The sequence below is a fragment of the Stigmatopora nigra genome, chromosome 22 (genome assembly GCF_051989575.1).
Source record: "Stigmatopora nigra isolate UIUO_SnigA chromosome 22, RoL_Snig_1.1, whole genome shotgun sequence".
NCBI classification, from domain to species: Eukaryota; Metazoa; Chordata; class Actinopteri; order Syngnathiformes; family Syngnathidae; genus Stigmatopora; species Stigmatopora nigra.
Window position 1 is genome coordinate 8,808,394 of NC_135529.1, and position 17,621 is coordinate 8,826,014.

The 17,621-nt window shown below is 37.0% G+C and overlaps 1 protein-coding gene across 10 annotated transcripts in view; it reads right to left on the reverse strand.

Annotated features, from left to right (window-relative positions):
• LOC144215339 (splicing regulator ARVCF-like) overlaps positions 1-17,621 on the reverse strand; it is a 109,204-nt gene that overhangs the window by 36,001 nt on the left and 55,582 nt on the right. For all 10 annotated transcript variants that reach the window (XM_077744197.1, XM_077744196.1, XM_077744194.1 and 7 more), the window contains 2 exons: positions 3,652-3,810; positions 432-1,072 (listed from right to left, as the gene is read on the reverse strand). In XM_077744197.1, the coding sequence (XP_077600323.1) occupies positions 432-1,072; positions 3,652-3,810 (800 nt within the window). The remainder of the gene's footprint in view (positions 1-431; positions 1,073-3,651; positions 3,811-17,621) is intronic.

The window sequence follows — 17,621 nt, forward strand, 5'->3', positions numbered from 1 at the left end:
AGTAGAGCCCAGGAATTAGTGCATTAATGTATGGGATTGGATAACTTTATACATCCCGTATTCGGGAAATGTTGTTGTCAAAGTAGTAGGGTGAGGATGCAGAAATAGGAAAGGTGTGTTTTGATCGTGAACGGACGCTTGGTCGCCAGTCTTTTGGTCCCTTTTGGTCGCCGGTCAAATGTACTTAGATATTAAACAGTACTTAGATATTAAACTATATCTCTTACAATATTAAACTCTCTTTAAGATATTATACTCTCTCTCTCTTCGATATTAAACTCTCTCTCATGAATATAATTTTGAGAGCTGGCTTCAACAGTAAACTCTCTGTCACCATTTGACCGGCGAACTAGCGACCAAACGTCCGAGCACCGTTTTGATCACCACACAAAAATCAGCGAAGAACATCCGCATAATCCATTTGTCCTTACCTGACTCTGGGCCCATTGCGAAGTGGTTCCCGATGGGTGCGACCCCTGTTGACCCCTTTTAGTGTGCGTCGGTTAGCGGTGGAATAGTCAGGATCCAGCTCATACGGTTCCTCGTCCTCAGGGCCGAAGCTACGGCGATCATCTTCCAGGCCATATGGTTCGGCCTGAAAGCGCTCAGGCTGCGACCGATTCAGATCCACAGTGCTGCTCCCCATAGGCACCTGGGGTTGAGCAACATGACCATAGTCGTCTTTACGAATAGGCAGCGTATAGCTGTTCTCCGGCCGGTAGCTATTGGGCATGTAGGGGTAACGAGGCGGACGGAAGTTGATGCCTCGTGACAGACTTCCGTAGTTGTCCGTCAAATCGGGGTAGCCGTCATGGAGACCGTAGTGTCGGATGTACTGACTCTCTGGTGTCTCGGCGTAAGAATCGTTGAAAGAGTTGTTGTAGGAACGTGTCAAAGTTGACGAGGCTTGAGGCGTTATGAAGCGATCACTCCCGTTCTTCATGTAGCGCCGGTCAATGGAGTCGGTGTAGCTTCCCAATGGCGAAGAACCCTCTGCTATCGGTAAGCCATCGGGGCCAAGAGGAACCTGACGGACAGTTCGTGTCGTTACGGTCTTCACCATTTTAGTCACCTGAAGAGGAATTTGGACAAATCTGTCAGACATTTGGAGACTTATCTTACATCTAGCGACATGGTAGTTAGTCCCAAACATTAGAGACGATAAAAAAACATGCACTGTTTCTTAGTAAAGATATTTTTAGACACTTCTGGAACACCATGCAGTAAAACAGGCTACTGTATAGAAGTGTACATACTTAAAAAAACAATTCTGCTTAATAAGCAATAGACAGACATCTTTAAATGGAGTCAAACTGTGTTATTCACCGCTGTAGTACCATGACAAGCATCATGTAGCTATTTATCAACAACACCTCATATGGTAGCTCTAAAATTAATCATTTTCTGATTCTTACTCAAGAAAAAGCACCACCTCCTAATTTCCTGTGTTATGGAGGATAAAAAAATCGGTTTGCTGCCCAGTGAATATTGTTGTGATCGATAATCTATTCTCTTGCATTGCATTCCCGGCTCTTAATTATCCGCTACATTAATTCTGATGATTAAAATAACGTGCTCTCCAATTGTATCACTTTAATGCATTCGTTTTGCACCTGATTGGGTTTTTGAGTCGCTTTACCTGTAGGAATTTCTTTAAAATATTCAAAAGTAAATAAGCTATTCTGGTTTAGAAACAAATTAAAGCGAGGGAAAAGCTGCAGATGTCAAACAGTACACTTTACAAGGTTGTAAAATATTTCACTACCCACTTTTTTTTGCAAAGGGGGAGGGGTTAAACTGGCACAATGTGTATAAAACGAAGTAATAATTCAGCTTTTGGAAAAGCCTGTTATTGTGAAGCCCATGCATTAATTTCCTCCAGTTAGTTTTATCGCCAAATATTCAAAGTAACGGCAAGGGGTATCAAAATACACAACACAAATCACACAAGTTTTAGCATTCTTTACTGGCTCGATGTCAGGTGGGACTGGTGTTGGGGTCCTGGTGGCAGGCCTGGACTCCACTACCAAGCTTTCTGTCATTCTTACTGGATGAAAGGTGCGAAGGGTAACCATTTTTACCACCTTGGTCACCTAGATTTAAAAGGATGTTTGAGTGTTGGATTTAGTTGCAGGACCTATTGACTAGGAAGTGTGTTTGTTTTGTTGTTGTTACCTAATACATACAACTACAGTAGAAAATAATGTAATTCTCCTACATGTCGCAATTTTTACTGGCAGTAAAATGTGCAATTTACAGAGGAGAGAAGCAGAAATGCAACTCTTATTGGCTTAACTGAGCTTGACTTACATTCAATTCGAAGTGTGTGTTATTGAACATGTGCCATTCATTAGAAATATACAGAAAATGCTTATTTGAATGTATAAAGTATACATTCCAGGGCAATTGAAGAATGTAGTATGATTGCTGTAGGGCAAGCTTGTAAATGGAAAAAAAATATAACCTATGCAGAGGTGTTACACTTAGTGTTTTATTTTAATCTATAGAGACTGTGTTTCATGTGACAACATTTATATTGTCAACAAATGTGGAAAAGTGTTATTGAATGTGTAGTCTAATATAAATAAAAATGAGTTACTGTAAAACACTAAGTTTACCAACGGGAAAAACTAAATTTGAACAATAGAAACTTTGAGATGAAAAGTGACGTATTTCTGTAGATTATGTCTGAACCTATTTACAACCAGAAAAATGTTTTGCTTCTTGTCAGATTTTCTGCTCCAAGTGAATAAAACCCTAATATTCTGCTCCCAGGGATTTTTGCAACTTTTATGCCTTTCCTGTTCCCTTTTCCCATAGGAATAGTCTGCAAGTAGTGTTTTACTGCACACAAGTGCCTTACAAAAGTTAACTTGTGACTACATCAAATCATGTGTGTGTGTGTGTGTGTGTGTGTGTGTGTGTGTGTGTGTGTGTGGCTGGTCCCGTCACAGTAAACACACTGGAGGGCATTGGGCCGCCCTAATGAGAGATTAGACTAGGCTTCATAATTACACTCTCTACTGAGTGGGATCACCACGCAGTATTTGCCTCCCTTCTCTTAGCCAACTCTAGCATCTGTGTGAATCTACAAAATATAGAATCAAGATTGGTATAAAAAGGGAAATTGGAAATTTGACACAAAGACAAGACAAAGAAGAAAGCCTGTCACTTGAACCACTGGAGAAACATGAATCTGTGACATCTAGACAGTCGACAAACAGACAATTTTCAACCTCTGAGAACAAATTACTGCAAAACACTGGACTTAAATATGGACATTGCACAGTATTTAAACGCCCTTAAGTGCTAGGTTGCTCATTTGTATACAGTATAACGTATTCTAAGGACTATAAGTTACACTATTTTTTGCTCACAGACCCCCAACGGCCTTTTAGGTTGTTGTTTTTTTTAATCCTATAGTTGTCCCAAAAACTCTTAAAGCTGCATTATCTTATTTTGCATTTTGTTTCCTTTTTTTTTACTTTTCAATGTATAACAATTGATCTTAGTTTCTGATCAATTAACAAAACTTACCCTCCTAAAAAAGCAACTTATACTCCAGTGCAACTAATATATAGTGAGACTTATACAACAATGTGTCCTATAGACTGACAAATTTCTAGCGGAAGAATATTGTTGGGATCTTACCTTGGTTTCGGTGCGCCGTGTGGTCCCATCATCAGAAGTAACAACAGAAACATGAGAAGTAGGTGTCCCAGGGTCCTCCTCTATGGTAACCGTCTCCTCCACCACTTCTGGTGACTCCTGCATGTTGGAAAGGGATGTGGCGTTGCTGGGGCTCTGCTCCTGCACAAGGAAACAAATCAGGCAAACTATTCATTTTCCAAATCTTACGTATATTTGCATTTTTACCCTAAAAGTAATAAAATACAAACAGTGCATCTATAAATCATTATTTTTCTCAATGTTTGAAATTTGGCTCAGACAAGAATCACCAAGAAAAACATGTATCTGTATATTTTTCCATCTTTAAATAAACACACAAAAATGGATGTGATAAAATTAGCAAATCGGATAAATAAGATGCTAGCTAGGCCCATTTGAACTGAACGCCAAGATGTCCGCCCTCCTGCTGTCAGCCATGGTGGGTCCTGCTGTGCATCGTAGTGTGTGATCCCTTTATGACCCACATCTACAAAGTTCCTGATCCGCTTCCACCAGAACAGCGTTGTAAATGTACTCTCAAAAGAACTTCAAGCATATGTATTCTCTCGAGTCCACTAACAGAAAATGATCGTCAGCTAACAGAAGAAGAAGAAAGACACTGTAATATGCACAAAATCTTATTTTCGGCTCTATTAAGCATAACTCAAAATTTTGCCAACCAAACTCACTTATACTGCCATTAACACTTTCTGAGTCATGATGTAATCTAATGTAATATTGCATAAAGTGAAATAAAAATGAGTGAACATAAAATGTGTCACAAAGAGATCTGCAACAGAGTAAACAGTAAATATGGAATGAACCCATTTTTATCTCTCAATATATTTCTGGTTATGGTTTTGAAAAAGGTTATAAATCATTTTATTCCTTTTAAAAATATTGCAGTGTGGCAAAGCCTGTAAATTTCGATACTGGGTTATTTTGCAGTATAAAATACAATCCAGGATTTATAATGTGTCTGTGTTATTGCCAGATAGAATCTAAATCTACTTTTGATTCTTTCCAACAGGATTTATTGTTTAACATATAATATATGGGTTTTAAGGAAGTGGCAACTATGTGGGTGAATGAATATAAAACAATTGGAAAGCAACTGGCTCATGTGAATGGGAATTTATTAACTTCCCGCTGCTTTTTCAGCTGATGTAAACTGAAATAAAAGTCACTGCTGAGACATACAGCACACTGGCATATGCCACCTCTGCGCATAAGTGACAAATTACAGTTCTCTTGGCGAAACAAAGAAGAAAATCCTTTCTGGCAATAACAGGGAATAAAAAATAATAATAATTGCAACCAATAGAGGGAAAAGACAATGGGAGCTGAGAAAAAAAATATAATGCAGAGCTGGCATTATGCCCATTCATAACCTAGATAAGGAAGTTGTGCAGGATTAGAAGCTGAACAATCTTGAATGCAATAAATCACCCATAATTAAAGTGGTTTAACAATTTAGATTAGAATATATATACCATATTTTCACGACTATAAGGCACAATTTTCTCCAAAATAGACAGTGCGCCTTATAATACAGTGTGCCTTATAATACAGTGCGCCTTATAATACAGTGCGCCTTAAATATGGAAAAATGTTATTCATTGGGGGTGCGCTTTATAATGCGGTGCGCCTTATAGTTGTGAAAATACGATACACAGTAGTTTTGACTGTGTTTAATACTTCTTCAAATAGGAAAGAGGAAGAAATCAATAATCCAATCGGCTTTGACTAAAAAAACATATAAAAACGAGGCTATCACACTACAGATTGTAACATAAGCATTCTCTCTGAAGGAAAATACTCAATACTTCTCAATACTACACCAGTTCTACTGAACCTAAATGTTTTTTTTAGTATTTTACCCATAAATAAAGAAGTGCTTAAAATGCAAAATGTCCCAAATGTCACTAATGGTAAACCTTAACTAATTTACTCTTTGTTTGCTTTACTTAAGCAACAAAAAGTACAAAAAACTTTTCTATTTACCTGCTCTGATCAAACCCATAATAGGTAATTATACCTCTGAATTGAGCACAATAAGGTCAATACACTTCCAAAAACCCCACAAAAAAGAACTAGTAATGACTGGGAAAGCTGTGTGTGGCAAGTTTGATGCATTTGTTGCAGTTTCTATTACAAAAACCACAAAAGAAGACAACAAAATAATCTATTTTGAGTAGGCAAGCAGAGAGAAAAAATGACAAGTGGTTACACTGTGTTCCTACTACTTAAGTACTTGTTCATTTTCCTAAATAACACAGTAATCAAGAGAATAACAACCAAAAAAAAAACATCTATAATAACCACATTGTACTAAGCAATAAAGATATCAACACATTATTCATAATATTATCTTCCAGTTTATTCTAAATGTCATTTTCAAATCATTTAAAAGGTTTTCGAGACTTCTTGTTAGCTCACGTGTAATAAAGCTTTTACAAATTCACAGTACTTTAGGGTCCTTTGTAAAAAAAAAAGTTGACTGGGTGTACCTTAAGAAGAGGCAGTTAAGTCAGAGCATGTAATATAAAAGATACAATCCTGAAGTTGTTTGAACCAGAGCCTTTGGCAAAACATGGGGCGCATAGGAATGAGATCCTTAGAGTTTTTTTTTTTTCGCTGACAAACAGGATCGTGATCCAAGCTTCCCGCTGTGCCTGTGGTTTGCGTTCCCTGCTCGCTTCTACTCATCTCTGCTTGTAGTAAGGGGAATTTAGGAGTTCAATTTAGCAGTCCAACTTATAAATAAATGATTAAAAGCTGTCTAGTAATAGCCTAGCTTGCCTGTCTGAAGGGATACTTTGGTGCTCAAGGGCAGGATGTGTTGAGCAAAGTAAATTTAAGGGGAGGGAAAATTCTGGTGCCAATTTTTTAGGGTGAATTTAATCATTGTAACATAAATTATGATCCAAAATCAAACAAAAAATGGTTTTAGATACAAAAAGAGCAAATCCTGATTATATACTATTGGTTTGTTACAGTAAAAAAAATATAGGAGGACAAAAACTGATAAAGTTTCAAAAATTTCAATAATTTTGAGTGGTATAGTTTCAAAAATTTCAATAATTTTAAATGTATTAACATTGAAATGTTAGTAAAAATAGCCAAAATTATTGCACTCTGCTTATGTTTGTAAGACTTTGTTAGATTTTTTGAATTGTACCGTTAAAATAATAGTTTATTAGAAACTACTATACGTAGAAAAGTAGAAACTACTTTACACACATGGATCATTTTGTAATAGATATCCAAATGACATTTTAGACATTGAATATATGCTTTGAATGACTTAATATGCAGCACATTTAAGTGAGCTCATGTCGAGTTCATGCCATTACAACAGCTCACGAGGAGGAGACATATGGCATCTTAAAAGTGACTAATCCAAACTATAACGGATTGCTGTGCATCTAAAAGGCTAAAGGGGAGGTAGAACAAGAAGCCGGGGGATAAGCTGAACACAACACTGTCAATTAGTAGTAGCCTACTATTTGCTGTCAATCTATACTAGTGTATTCAACGGCTTGTCAGGAAATAACTGAAATGTTGACAAGAAAAGGCAGGTATGGAACTCCTTCAGTAAGTCATAAAAACAAAACATCAAGTCAAGAATTACTCATCCCTGCAAAGGTTTGTCTGTCACATGTAATTTATTTATGTTTACTGTACAGTATATCATGTACCAAAACAAGCAAACCTTAAATAATATATGGAGTACTACGGAATACTTCTTTAAAAGCTGTTATTTAATTCAGTGGACAGCTAGCTACAATAGTGAGTATGATATAATAGATGGTCATAGTGGTAAGCAACTACTTTAGCCACAACTGTTCTGGGGCATTCTGACAGATGTGAGGCCACCAATTAAATAATCATTATCACACTACACCGTCACCCCATTAAAAAGTCACTAAAGTCAACTGGGCATAGAGGAAATTGCCTAAAAACCAATAACGTGACTATGTCTACCATATGTTTTCAATATTGTGATTCCATGAACCTGTTTGCACAAAAGACTTTGCTTCATTGAGAAATCCTTCATCCCATATCCACCATGTGTTCCCAGTCCAGTTTGGAAGTCAGGTTAAGAATGGGTTACACCACCTGGTTGTGCCAAGCCAGGAGATAAGAGTCACCTTCCTTCTTTTACAGATACACTAATGCACGCACAAGCAGACAACTGTTCAGTCTTTAGCCTAACCCCTGTGCAGTGACTAACAGGATTTCACTCCTCAGACATGCCAGCAATCATTACATGGTTCTTACACAATTAACTATCCGGAAAAGATCCCTTGACGAAGTTGGATCACCCAACTTCCAAGTGGCACATTATGTTTAACCACCTGCCCTCTTGACAAAAAAAAACAACAACACATGATTAAGTTAAAATAACAGTATCAGAGACAAGGAGCATGTGAGAGTGTGCTTTAAAAAGAGACTTATAAATAAATAAAAAATGAATTGGAAATGTGCGATTCAAAAATCCAGTCAAAACATGAGACGGTTATGAGATGAAGCTCAAGCTCAAGAAAAAAAACTGGAGGAAGAAGAAGTAGAAAGTTGACAATGCATGGCAAAAGCCCTAAAAAGATATAGAGGGAAGACATGCCATGAAATGAAGTGGTATTGAGTCCAATTTTAAAGTCAGTTCTAGACTATATTAGACTCCTTACAGCTGACTTTTTGTGGATTATGGTACTGGAACATTCATGGCTAAAAAAAATACTTTTGAGGGACTGTTAAAGAAATGAAATGTGCAAGTAGAGGAAGGCAAATAAAGTAGAAGAGAGAGAAGTAGAAAATCCAAGATGAAGCCAATGAAGGTAATCTTTCCTCTCGTGACTGGTCTTGAGCCAAAACTCTTTGCTCCCTCGCTTTCTTTCTCCTCACCAACCCTTCATTATTTCTCACTGCAGTCCTTTTTGGTTTAAAAACAAACAGACCAATGCTGAACCTAATAGAATCAATGCAAAAATAAATACAAATACAAACAAGCATAGTAGGACAACAAAACATCCCACTTCAATGGGATTTCAAAGCCAGGAAATACAAGGTTTATTTTCAAGGGTAATGGCAATTCATAAGCATTTGAACAGTGAGTGCGGAAATGAAGGAAAGACGGAGAAGAAGAATTCAAAACGTGGAAGCATATTTGCGGTAGCTTACTGCAATCCACGTTTTCTGGTTCTGTTGCCATTGCACATGCTTAGCTTCCCAAAGGGAGGGTTGTTTGTAGTAGTAGTAGTAGTACTAGCGCTCCTCCCCACAGCCTCCGGATCCGTGTCAGCATGATTTTGTCAGCAAAGTGTAGGTATGCGTGTTGGGTGGTAACAATAAAGTGTGCAGAAACATTGGGAATGTACGGTTAGCCCATAGCAAAGTTCATCTGAGGTTTTGTTGAGGTTTAGATGCATTTTTTTTAAAATTCTCTGGTTTACTCAATACAAGCGACATACCCCTTGACATCCACCCCAATATAAGACAGATGAGCTGCTGCCTATGGGTCTTACACTTAAGAGATAATAAACATGGCAAAATCCAATTATTCCTTACCTGACTGAATACAGAGAAAAATAGTTGAATTGGAGAAAAATAAGAACATTTGCAAGGACCTAGCTAGGCTCTGTAGAAGGTGAATAAATCTTAAAACTTGTTGAAATGTTATGTTGATTTGGTTTGAACTTCACAGCTTAACTACTTCAAGATATTCATCCGGTACTACAAAACGAAAAACCCAAAGTCGGCGTTTTTCTGTAGATAGAAAAGTTAGATAATAATAGAGGCATACAGCAGTCTTCCCAAAGAGTTGCTTTAAATTTGTATTACACTCAACCACAATCTGAAATGTGTGGGTCAACCAGAGTACACACACAGTATGCACTTTATCTCACTCCAACCCACACTGGCATTTCAACGGTTGTAATGAGAATAATTCAGTAGCAGAATACAGAAAATGGGAAACTCCACTATCGTTTGGTTAAAGATCAATCTAGAAAAAGTACCATATACTTAATCTGCTACTAATAATCTGCGTGCGACTGCAATCGTACGCATGTGTGTCACGGATGCAGCAATAAAGGATCTCTATGGCTTCATTCAAAAGCTCTGAGCTGACCATGAATATGTAAAAAGGGATATCTGAAATATAATTTTCTCCTTTTTTAGGTTCCATTTTGCAGAGTTTGCAATGGATCTATGCAAATAAATAGTATGTTTAAAGCTGTTTTTCTACACCGCGGTTTTAATCCCAAGTATTTGTTTGATGATTTAAGAATATCAAGAGTACTCTACTTGAAATAATCTTGCCAGCGCTCTGGAGAGACTACTATGAATGGATAGTAGAGCCAAATCCAAGCTGAAAGCGGTGTGGGCTGATGTAAAAAGACAGAATGGGCGAAATGAGAATGAGAGTGGATCCTTTTGTATGTATTGTTTTTTTGTTTGAATGAACGTGAAGCTCCTGAGAGAGAAATATGTTCTGGATTTGAAGAGGTCTCACAGGTGTGGGTATGTTAAAGCGTGCATAAATAAAGTCATGTTTTTTTTTTTCTATGGCATGCACTATACAGGCTGGGGGTCTGTGTTACTCTGCAGGTGGTTGGGTGGACGATGAGGATGCAGACAAAATATGGATAATCTCCTCTCAATGACGGGATAAGCCCCACTTTGTGGTAAGGTTGCCTTGCTGTGCAGTTCCCCCTCTTGCACGGACAGCCAAGCAGCTGCAAGCCCAACATCTGGCCGCAAAAACCCCTGTCCGGGCTTTAATCAAGGAAACACATGCATTTCTGCCTATGACAAAACACCGCCAAACTTCATCAGCTGATGGAGTTTCCGGTGCAACAGGAAAAGCTGAGTTTAGAAGAAGTGGCAAGATGGTAAACATGATTTGGATACAAAATAGGTCGGCGATAACATCCTAAAAAAAACAGGACTAAACAAGACAAAAAAAGCTATCCGTGGATTCATTTTTTTGTAGATTGGATGATTGTAGATGCGTATTTATAGGTCTCAAGAAGAAAAAAATCCGTCAGCAAGCTGCAGCTACAAGAGAAGTCTTTACAAATACATGGAAACAAGGGATTTCCCAATACCTACTTTTTGACTTCCGATTCAATCCAATTTTTTTCAAAATATGTTTGGCCGATACCAATGCCAAACAGATGCCTTTTTTAAGGCCAGTAACAATAATCACTGTTTGTATTAAAACCAAGAACTACTATATTTACAAAATTACATGAAGATCTGGTACAGTCATTAGTTTCTAAAGCGATGTAGCCCCGATCAATGGACAAAACCACAATAGAACTAAAAACATAAGTGACTACTGGATTGGATCTGATCTCATGACTAAACTCCAAAAAAAATGATAGCAAAATCGATACAGAGTATCAGATCAAACATACCTAATGGATAAGAACAATTATGAAACAATACACCAGTTTCTTGTGAGACAAATAAAATGACAATCCTAGTCAACATAACAATTAAAGGCCTTGGACTAAAGTACATGTTAATGTTGGTAGATAAGATTCACTTTAAGGTTTTGGAAACACAGTTTTCTTTGAACTGACTGACCAACTACCCAGACACAGCACAGTTAAAACATACTCTACGTGTTACACATGGTCTCCAAGATTTTGGCGTGACCAATGGATAACTTGGAAAGGAAATGTCATCCGTGTTATGACTGCTCTGGAGAAATATACTATATGTCGAGACTGGTCACGCAACCTAGAGACAGGAAGGAAATGTGGGTTTTTTGTTGTTTTCCTGTTGTCTGCCCACTGTGGAATGCTGCCACACCCCGGGAAAATAAACTTGTGTAAAAAAAAAAAAAAATAGCAAACTAGAAGCGGTTGGAGACAAGCCAAATATTATAATTATTTTTATTGGGAAAAAGTATAGCAGTGGGACAGATGGAGCTACTCTGCAATTGGGTATTATGGTGATGTTTAAAGCCAAATGGAAAACTGACATGGTCTTAAGTTAAAAAATATTATGACAGCAATGACTGGCAGTGAACACCCACTTTAATGAGCATCATCTTCATGGATTGGGTGTTACTAAAACTGAGAAGTAGGCAAGGCGGATAGTTTTAGAGATTATTTCAGATATTACCTTTGCAACAGCTGTTGGGAGCTGTTTTGAGTGAGTAAAGGCCTACACTATAGCCCACACAGAGCGTATAGTCCACTCAAGGGGGAGTGCGCCTCTGTTTTAAGGCTTAAAATAGAGGGTGTGTAATGACGACAGCCAGACCAATTTTTCAGAGAGCTTTGTCAGAAGTAGGAGAGAGGGGCCAACGAAGGGTTCAACGCGAGCTGTGCAAATTCTAAATGTGTGCGCAAGGAGAGCTCCAAATTTGACCGCCACATAATTGGATGCAGGTCTAAAGGAATGTTATGGAAAGATAATCGTAAACTATAATAATTATATGAACTCTATAAATAACTATATTTGTTTTTTTGAGATTAGGAAGAATGATGAATGTTCTTAATGGATTTTTCGGCTAATGAGACATAATTAAAATCCAATTTAAGTAAGAAAAAATATAAATCATGAAATTAATAGGGTGCTTTACAATGCATTTTTGTTGGAGAATAACTGTATTATGCTGCTCCAGTGAAGTGATTTAAACACAAATTAACAAAGCACACCCTGAACTGATTGCCAGCCAATCACAAGGCTTGTATGGACAAACAACCATTCACAGACAATTTGAAGTGTCCAATCAGTCTATATTATATGACAAATACAGTACTTTGATGCACAAATTTGGGCGCATCTTATTTATGAAAATTAACACGTCTATTGGTAGTGCGCCATATCATTTGATGTTGCTTACGGTCCAAAAAATATGATAAGTGAAGAATACTGTTGTGGATTGTATTGTACTATAAATATTGACCTTTGGGAAAAGAAACCAATGATCCAATAAACTGAAAAACGGCAGGATAAGCAAAGCATTTCCTTTCACTATTCATGAGAATACAATAGTCAGCTTTTATACATAAAACCACAATTTCCCTCAGCAAAAACTGGATGTGCCCACATGTCTTTTGTAAGCATTATACTGCTGAAAAAAAAGGGATAGACCTTTTCACACTGAACTGTAGAGATAACAAAAGCATGGCATGGGAATGGCAGGATTGACAACAACAGCATTAACTACAATACAGTAACATCCTGTGCTTTAATGGCTGGAGTATTTTTCTCAACAGGAATGTGGACTTTATACAAAGGTGCTTTGAGGAAACAATGTCATCTTTTGTTGCGTTCTTTAAGTGGAAATCATTGCTCACTATGTGATAATAGTTTGTAACTGGCACTAAATCAATCTGGGTAAAGTACTTTTTATTTTTACTACTAATAAGTACTTTTAATTTATCGTTTTATGTTTTTTTTCCCCTTGTCTACTATTGGGCTCAATTTCAAAGTACAGAAGGGTTATCCATTAAGAGAAAATGATTTAAAATACAGAAATGCATGCACAAAAAGAGTTTTATTTTACAAAATCCTGTGTATATTTAATTATGGTGATAAATGATACTGAAACAACATTTGCTAATGACTAAGGGAACAACTATCTTTAATAAAACGGTACTTGCTCGATCAGACTGATTTAGCACAATGGATGGTCATTCTGTAGAGCTTTATTTTTGCTTTTTCCAATAACTGCATTCTTTAAAATACAAATATAAAGCTGGCTGAAATGGATTGACTCATACCAGAAAGTCCTAAAATATTTTATACCAAGCATATTGTTACATGCCCCACTGGGGCCTCTAAAGGTGCCCCAATGAGGGAGGAAAATCCTGCACTGGACCCCTTTGACCAAAGCCCATTTAGTCCACTGGCCTGAGGAAGAAATCACAAACCCTCAGAATGATGGAACAAGTTTAACAAGCCAGTGAAGTAGTGAACAAAGAGGCCAAAAGGGTGATTTGTGAATACTATAGCAAAACGTTTGGAATTTAATTGACAGGGGGAAAAAATCCATGTCCAAGTCACACAACATTTAACACCCTTCTTTAACTATTTTAAAGACTAAATAGTCTTAACTAGAAGCATCAACTTTTACCATTTCAATTTCAAATGTCCTGTTTTTAATAAAAGAAGGAAGGGGAAAAAAATCTACCAAACTCAAATAATTGAAAACATATTAGAAATGATACACGACTAAAATATTTTTTATCAAAAGAACTGGGATACATTATTTGCCAAATATTTTGTATTCCCAACAAAGTTTAGGACATTTTTTCACTGTGATTTCCAAAACATTTCGATCTTTTCCTGAAACAAAATTTGAATTTCCTTCTAACTTCCACAAACAATTTCTCATTTCTGAAAAAGTGAGCTTCATTTCTGAAAAAGTGAGCTAAAATATGCAAAAACTTTCACATAGCCATCTGAGACAAATACTTTGTTGCTATTTTTGCAGCTCAACAAAGGCTGTAAACATGTTCTGGGGATTACAGCCCAATGCTGTGGAATCCCGAGCCATGCATGATGATGACACGGTGGTGACATTCCCATTATTATGTTCCATTACTTCCTCCCTTGCAAAAATGCCAACACTTTCAGAATTCTTTCATACCAACCACTGAGTGGTTTCCTCATCTGCTCATTAAATGACGCAATCGCACCTACCGGACTACCAAAGTAAGACAGGAATGGGTCACCATTAGGTGAATCTTAACTCATTTGAGCTCATTTATGCACCAGTAGGTGCAGACTTACAAAAAAAAGCCTATATTCTCTGCACCTATGAGAAAAAACACAATGAGTCAGCCATTGGATACATTCAATGAAACCACAGAAGCATTGACAAATCAGTCCACAAAGAAACCAATGAGCAATGAGTGCAATTGTCACCTTAATTTCTGTAGTTTTCCAGGAAAGGTTCGCCCTTACGGTAACTTATAAAAGATCAATTTCCTGGGTAAATGCATAACAATACCAAAGAGGATTGGAACAGGTCATATTTACATAGTTTATACAACGTGGAAGCATCAACAATGATCCACACTGGGCAAAGCAACTAGATTATGTATCTGTGGTGTCAAAAGAAATTAATAGAGTGACATACAGCTTGAATGAAATGTCACAACTTCTGAGAAATTACTCTGTCACAAGCTGAATGACATGCCTGTCATATTAAATCATAGGACTCAAACAACTCCAGCGGAAATGTCAATGGAGCACCATCCTTGCAAAATTATCGTATAAAAATCAAACAATCTGAGACGAGTACAAGATTTTCAGATTTAGCAAAAAAAAGTACTATTTTTTTATGATTATGGTTGGCACGCTTGCAAATTCATGGATTGAAAAAAAGTATTTCTGACCATCAGTAAGTAAATGCTAATAATCTGTACTCTAAATCTAGATTGACAGTGGAAACATGCGACTACGGTAAACTGGAATAACAATAGTACAGCAGTATTCCAGAAGCGAAATCAGGACCAAATAAACATTTAATATTTTTATGCAAAGTGAAGCCAAATATTATTGATTGGACAACTTATTGGAGGAGCTGTAAATCGACAAACAACGTACATAAATCATTCTTTTTCATATCCAAAAGAACAACATATTTATTTAGCCGGGTGCTGTTCCATTAGCATGTTTTGTTTCACTTCCTTTCTCACACTTAAGTCAATGGAAGCTGCAAAACTGACATCTTTACACAAAACTAGTTCAGCCACTGGCAAAGTTGGGAAAAAAAGAGCCAAGCAATCACATTGTCTATGCCAAGTACTAACACCCGATAATAAAAAATAAAAAAACGTTTACATCATCAACTTTGAGTTCCGCACACTTTTGCACTGGATTATTATGCATGACTCACTTTGAAATGATAAAAATGATCCACTGACTGATATGTTGACATCGCCATGATCTGTGAAATTTAAACAGATAGAAAAAGTAGGGTATCCAAAGTAGGGAGAAGAAGTTCCAGTAGAAATGGTGCAATGTTCACAATTGAAGATAAATAGCATGATGAACAGAATAATTCATTGCATAGTAGGTCACACAGTAGTCATTTATGAGAGTGGCAGTTCAAAGTTAGAAGGCTACAGACATTATGCCAGCCTGCTGCCCGTAAACTTTTGATTTGGCTTTGTGGAAGGCAATGTTGTTCCAGATGACTCTTTGCACAGACCCACAGTAATTTTCACATTACAATGTGGCAACAACAATAACAATAAAAAAAAGCTTTTCTTTTGAAGGTCAACCCTCCAGTACAATGTGCAAGTCTCTGTCCATGCTTGTATAAACATATTTCAGAGAAATAACTAGCAATTTTTGCAACTATGCAAATTATTTGTCAATGAAAAATCTGCAACACTAAAGCAATACATCCAAAACTACAAAAATCATTTATTTCAGAAAAGTTTGGACCTAATACAACTGATATTTTGTTTTTATTCATTAGTAGGTCGTTATGCTTTTCAATAAGATTCTTAGAGGATAGTCTGGTTAAAGCCAAGATTTGTCACACTAGGCAAAACCTTAAATCCTTAAAAAAAATCAATTTTCCAGCCTTCACATCAGGTCATTTATTATTTGTACTAAGATAATCAATAACAGTTAAATTAATTACATTGACCAGTCAGTTTTGCCATGATTTCATATGAAAATCCCCCCAAAAAATGCTAGAATGATGACATGTTTAAAAACAAAATAAATACATTTTGGCCCAAGTGTTGTTGAACGTAATAATCCAACCCCTATACACTGGATAGTAACCACAAAACAAAATGTCTACCCCATTCCCCACCGTTTTTGTGGCTGAGGTTGACACGCTTCACTTTCAAGCAAACAATTTTTACATCAAGAGTGTTATGGGACAAGATGCTATTCCATTTATTTATATATCGACCCCCACTAGTTATTATGTAGTCACGGCCACATATGCAGTGAAGACTCGCTGGAGAGCTCAAAAGGAGTCCATGGAATGTGAGAACAAGCGCATCATTCCATTGTTCACGAGTATCTCCTCTGGGAATGTGGAAAGAGTGCATATCCAATAGAAGATGAGAAACAAGACTGTGCCATCCCATGTAATGACATATGACAGCCACTACTGATCGTCTAAATGCCTTCATTAAACTCTACAAATGGTTGTCTGCATAGCGAGTTGGCAACACAAAGAATGCATGGAAGACATTTGTCTTTCCATTTTGGGGCGTTCTCGCCCTGGTTTTGGCTGAACTCTCGCTTCTGGTTAGCATAATGTTTGTGTGCGGCTGCAGCTGCTACAGCAGACGCTGCGAGTAGCGAAGGGTTGTCGTCGAGCCAAAGTCGGTCAACTTACAGTGGTTTGGACTTTCATTTTTTTTTTACCTCTATAGTGCTCCGTTTTATTTTACTTTCTGGATTTGAGCCATCAGCAATAAGAACAACTGTTGTAAGTTTTAGAACAGTGTTTTAATCAGTTGCCAGACCTTTGAGTTCTTCAACTACTTGCAGGTCAATAATGGCCATCTTCAGTAAAAAAAAAAAACAGACTACTGAAAAAACAAACTGAAATACTGTGGTACCTCTACTTATGAATTGTTCTACATACAACATTTTCAAGTTACAACATCATTTAATGTACAAATTACTGTTCTAATATATGAAAACAAGATCCAAAATCCCAATTCTGGAACCAATTCATTTTCTAAGTAGAGATACCACAGTATTAAACTTTTTCTGTCTATATTAACCCCAAATAAGGTTCAAAAATGGTACTGAATCATAATCCAATTAAAATATACACCTCATCAGTCTACATATCCTACTACTGTGTTAAGTTCTACTTTGTATGATTGTAATGACTCGCATCTAAGGAATTAAACAATATATCGTGCCAAGTCCTCGCACTGCCACATGTCAGCGTAATCTTAATGGCCAGCCACCTCTAAAAGAGGCCTACTAAAGAG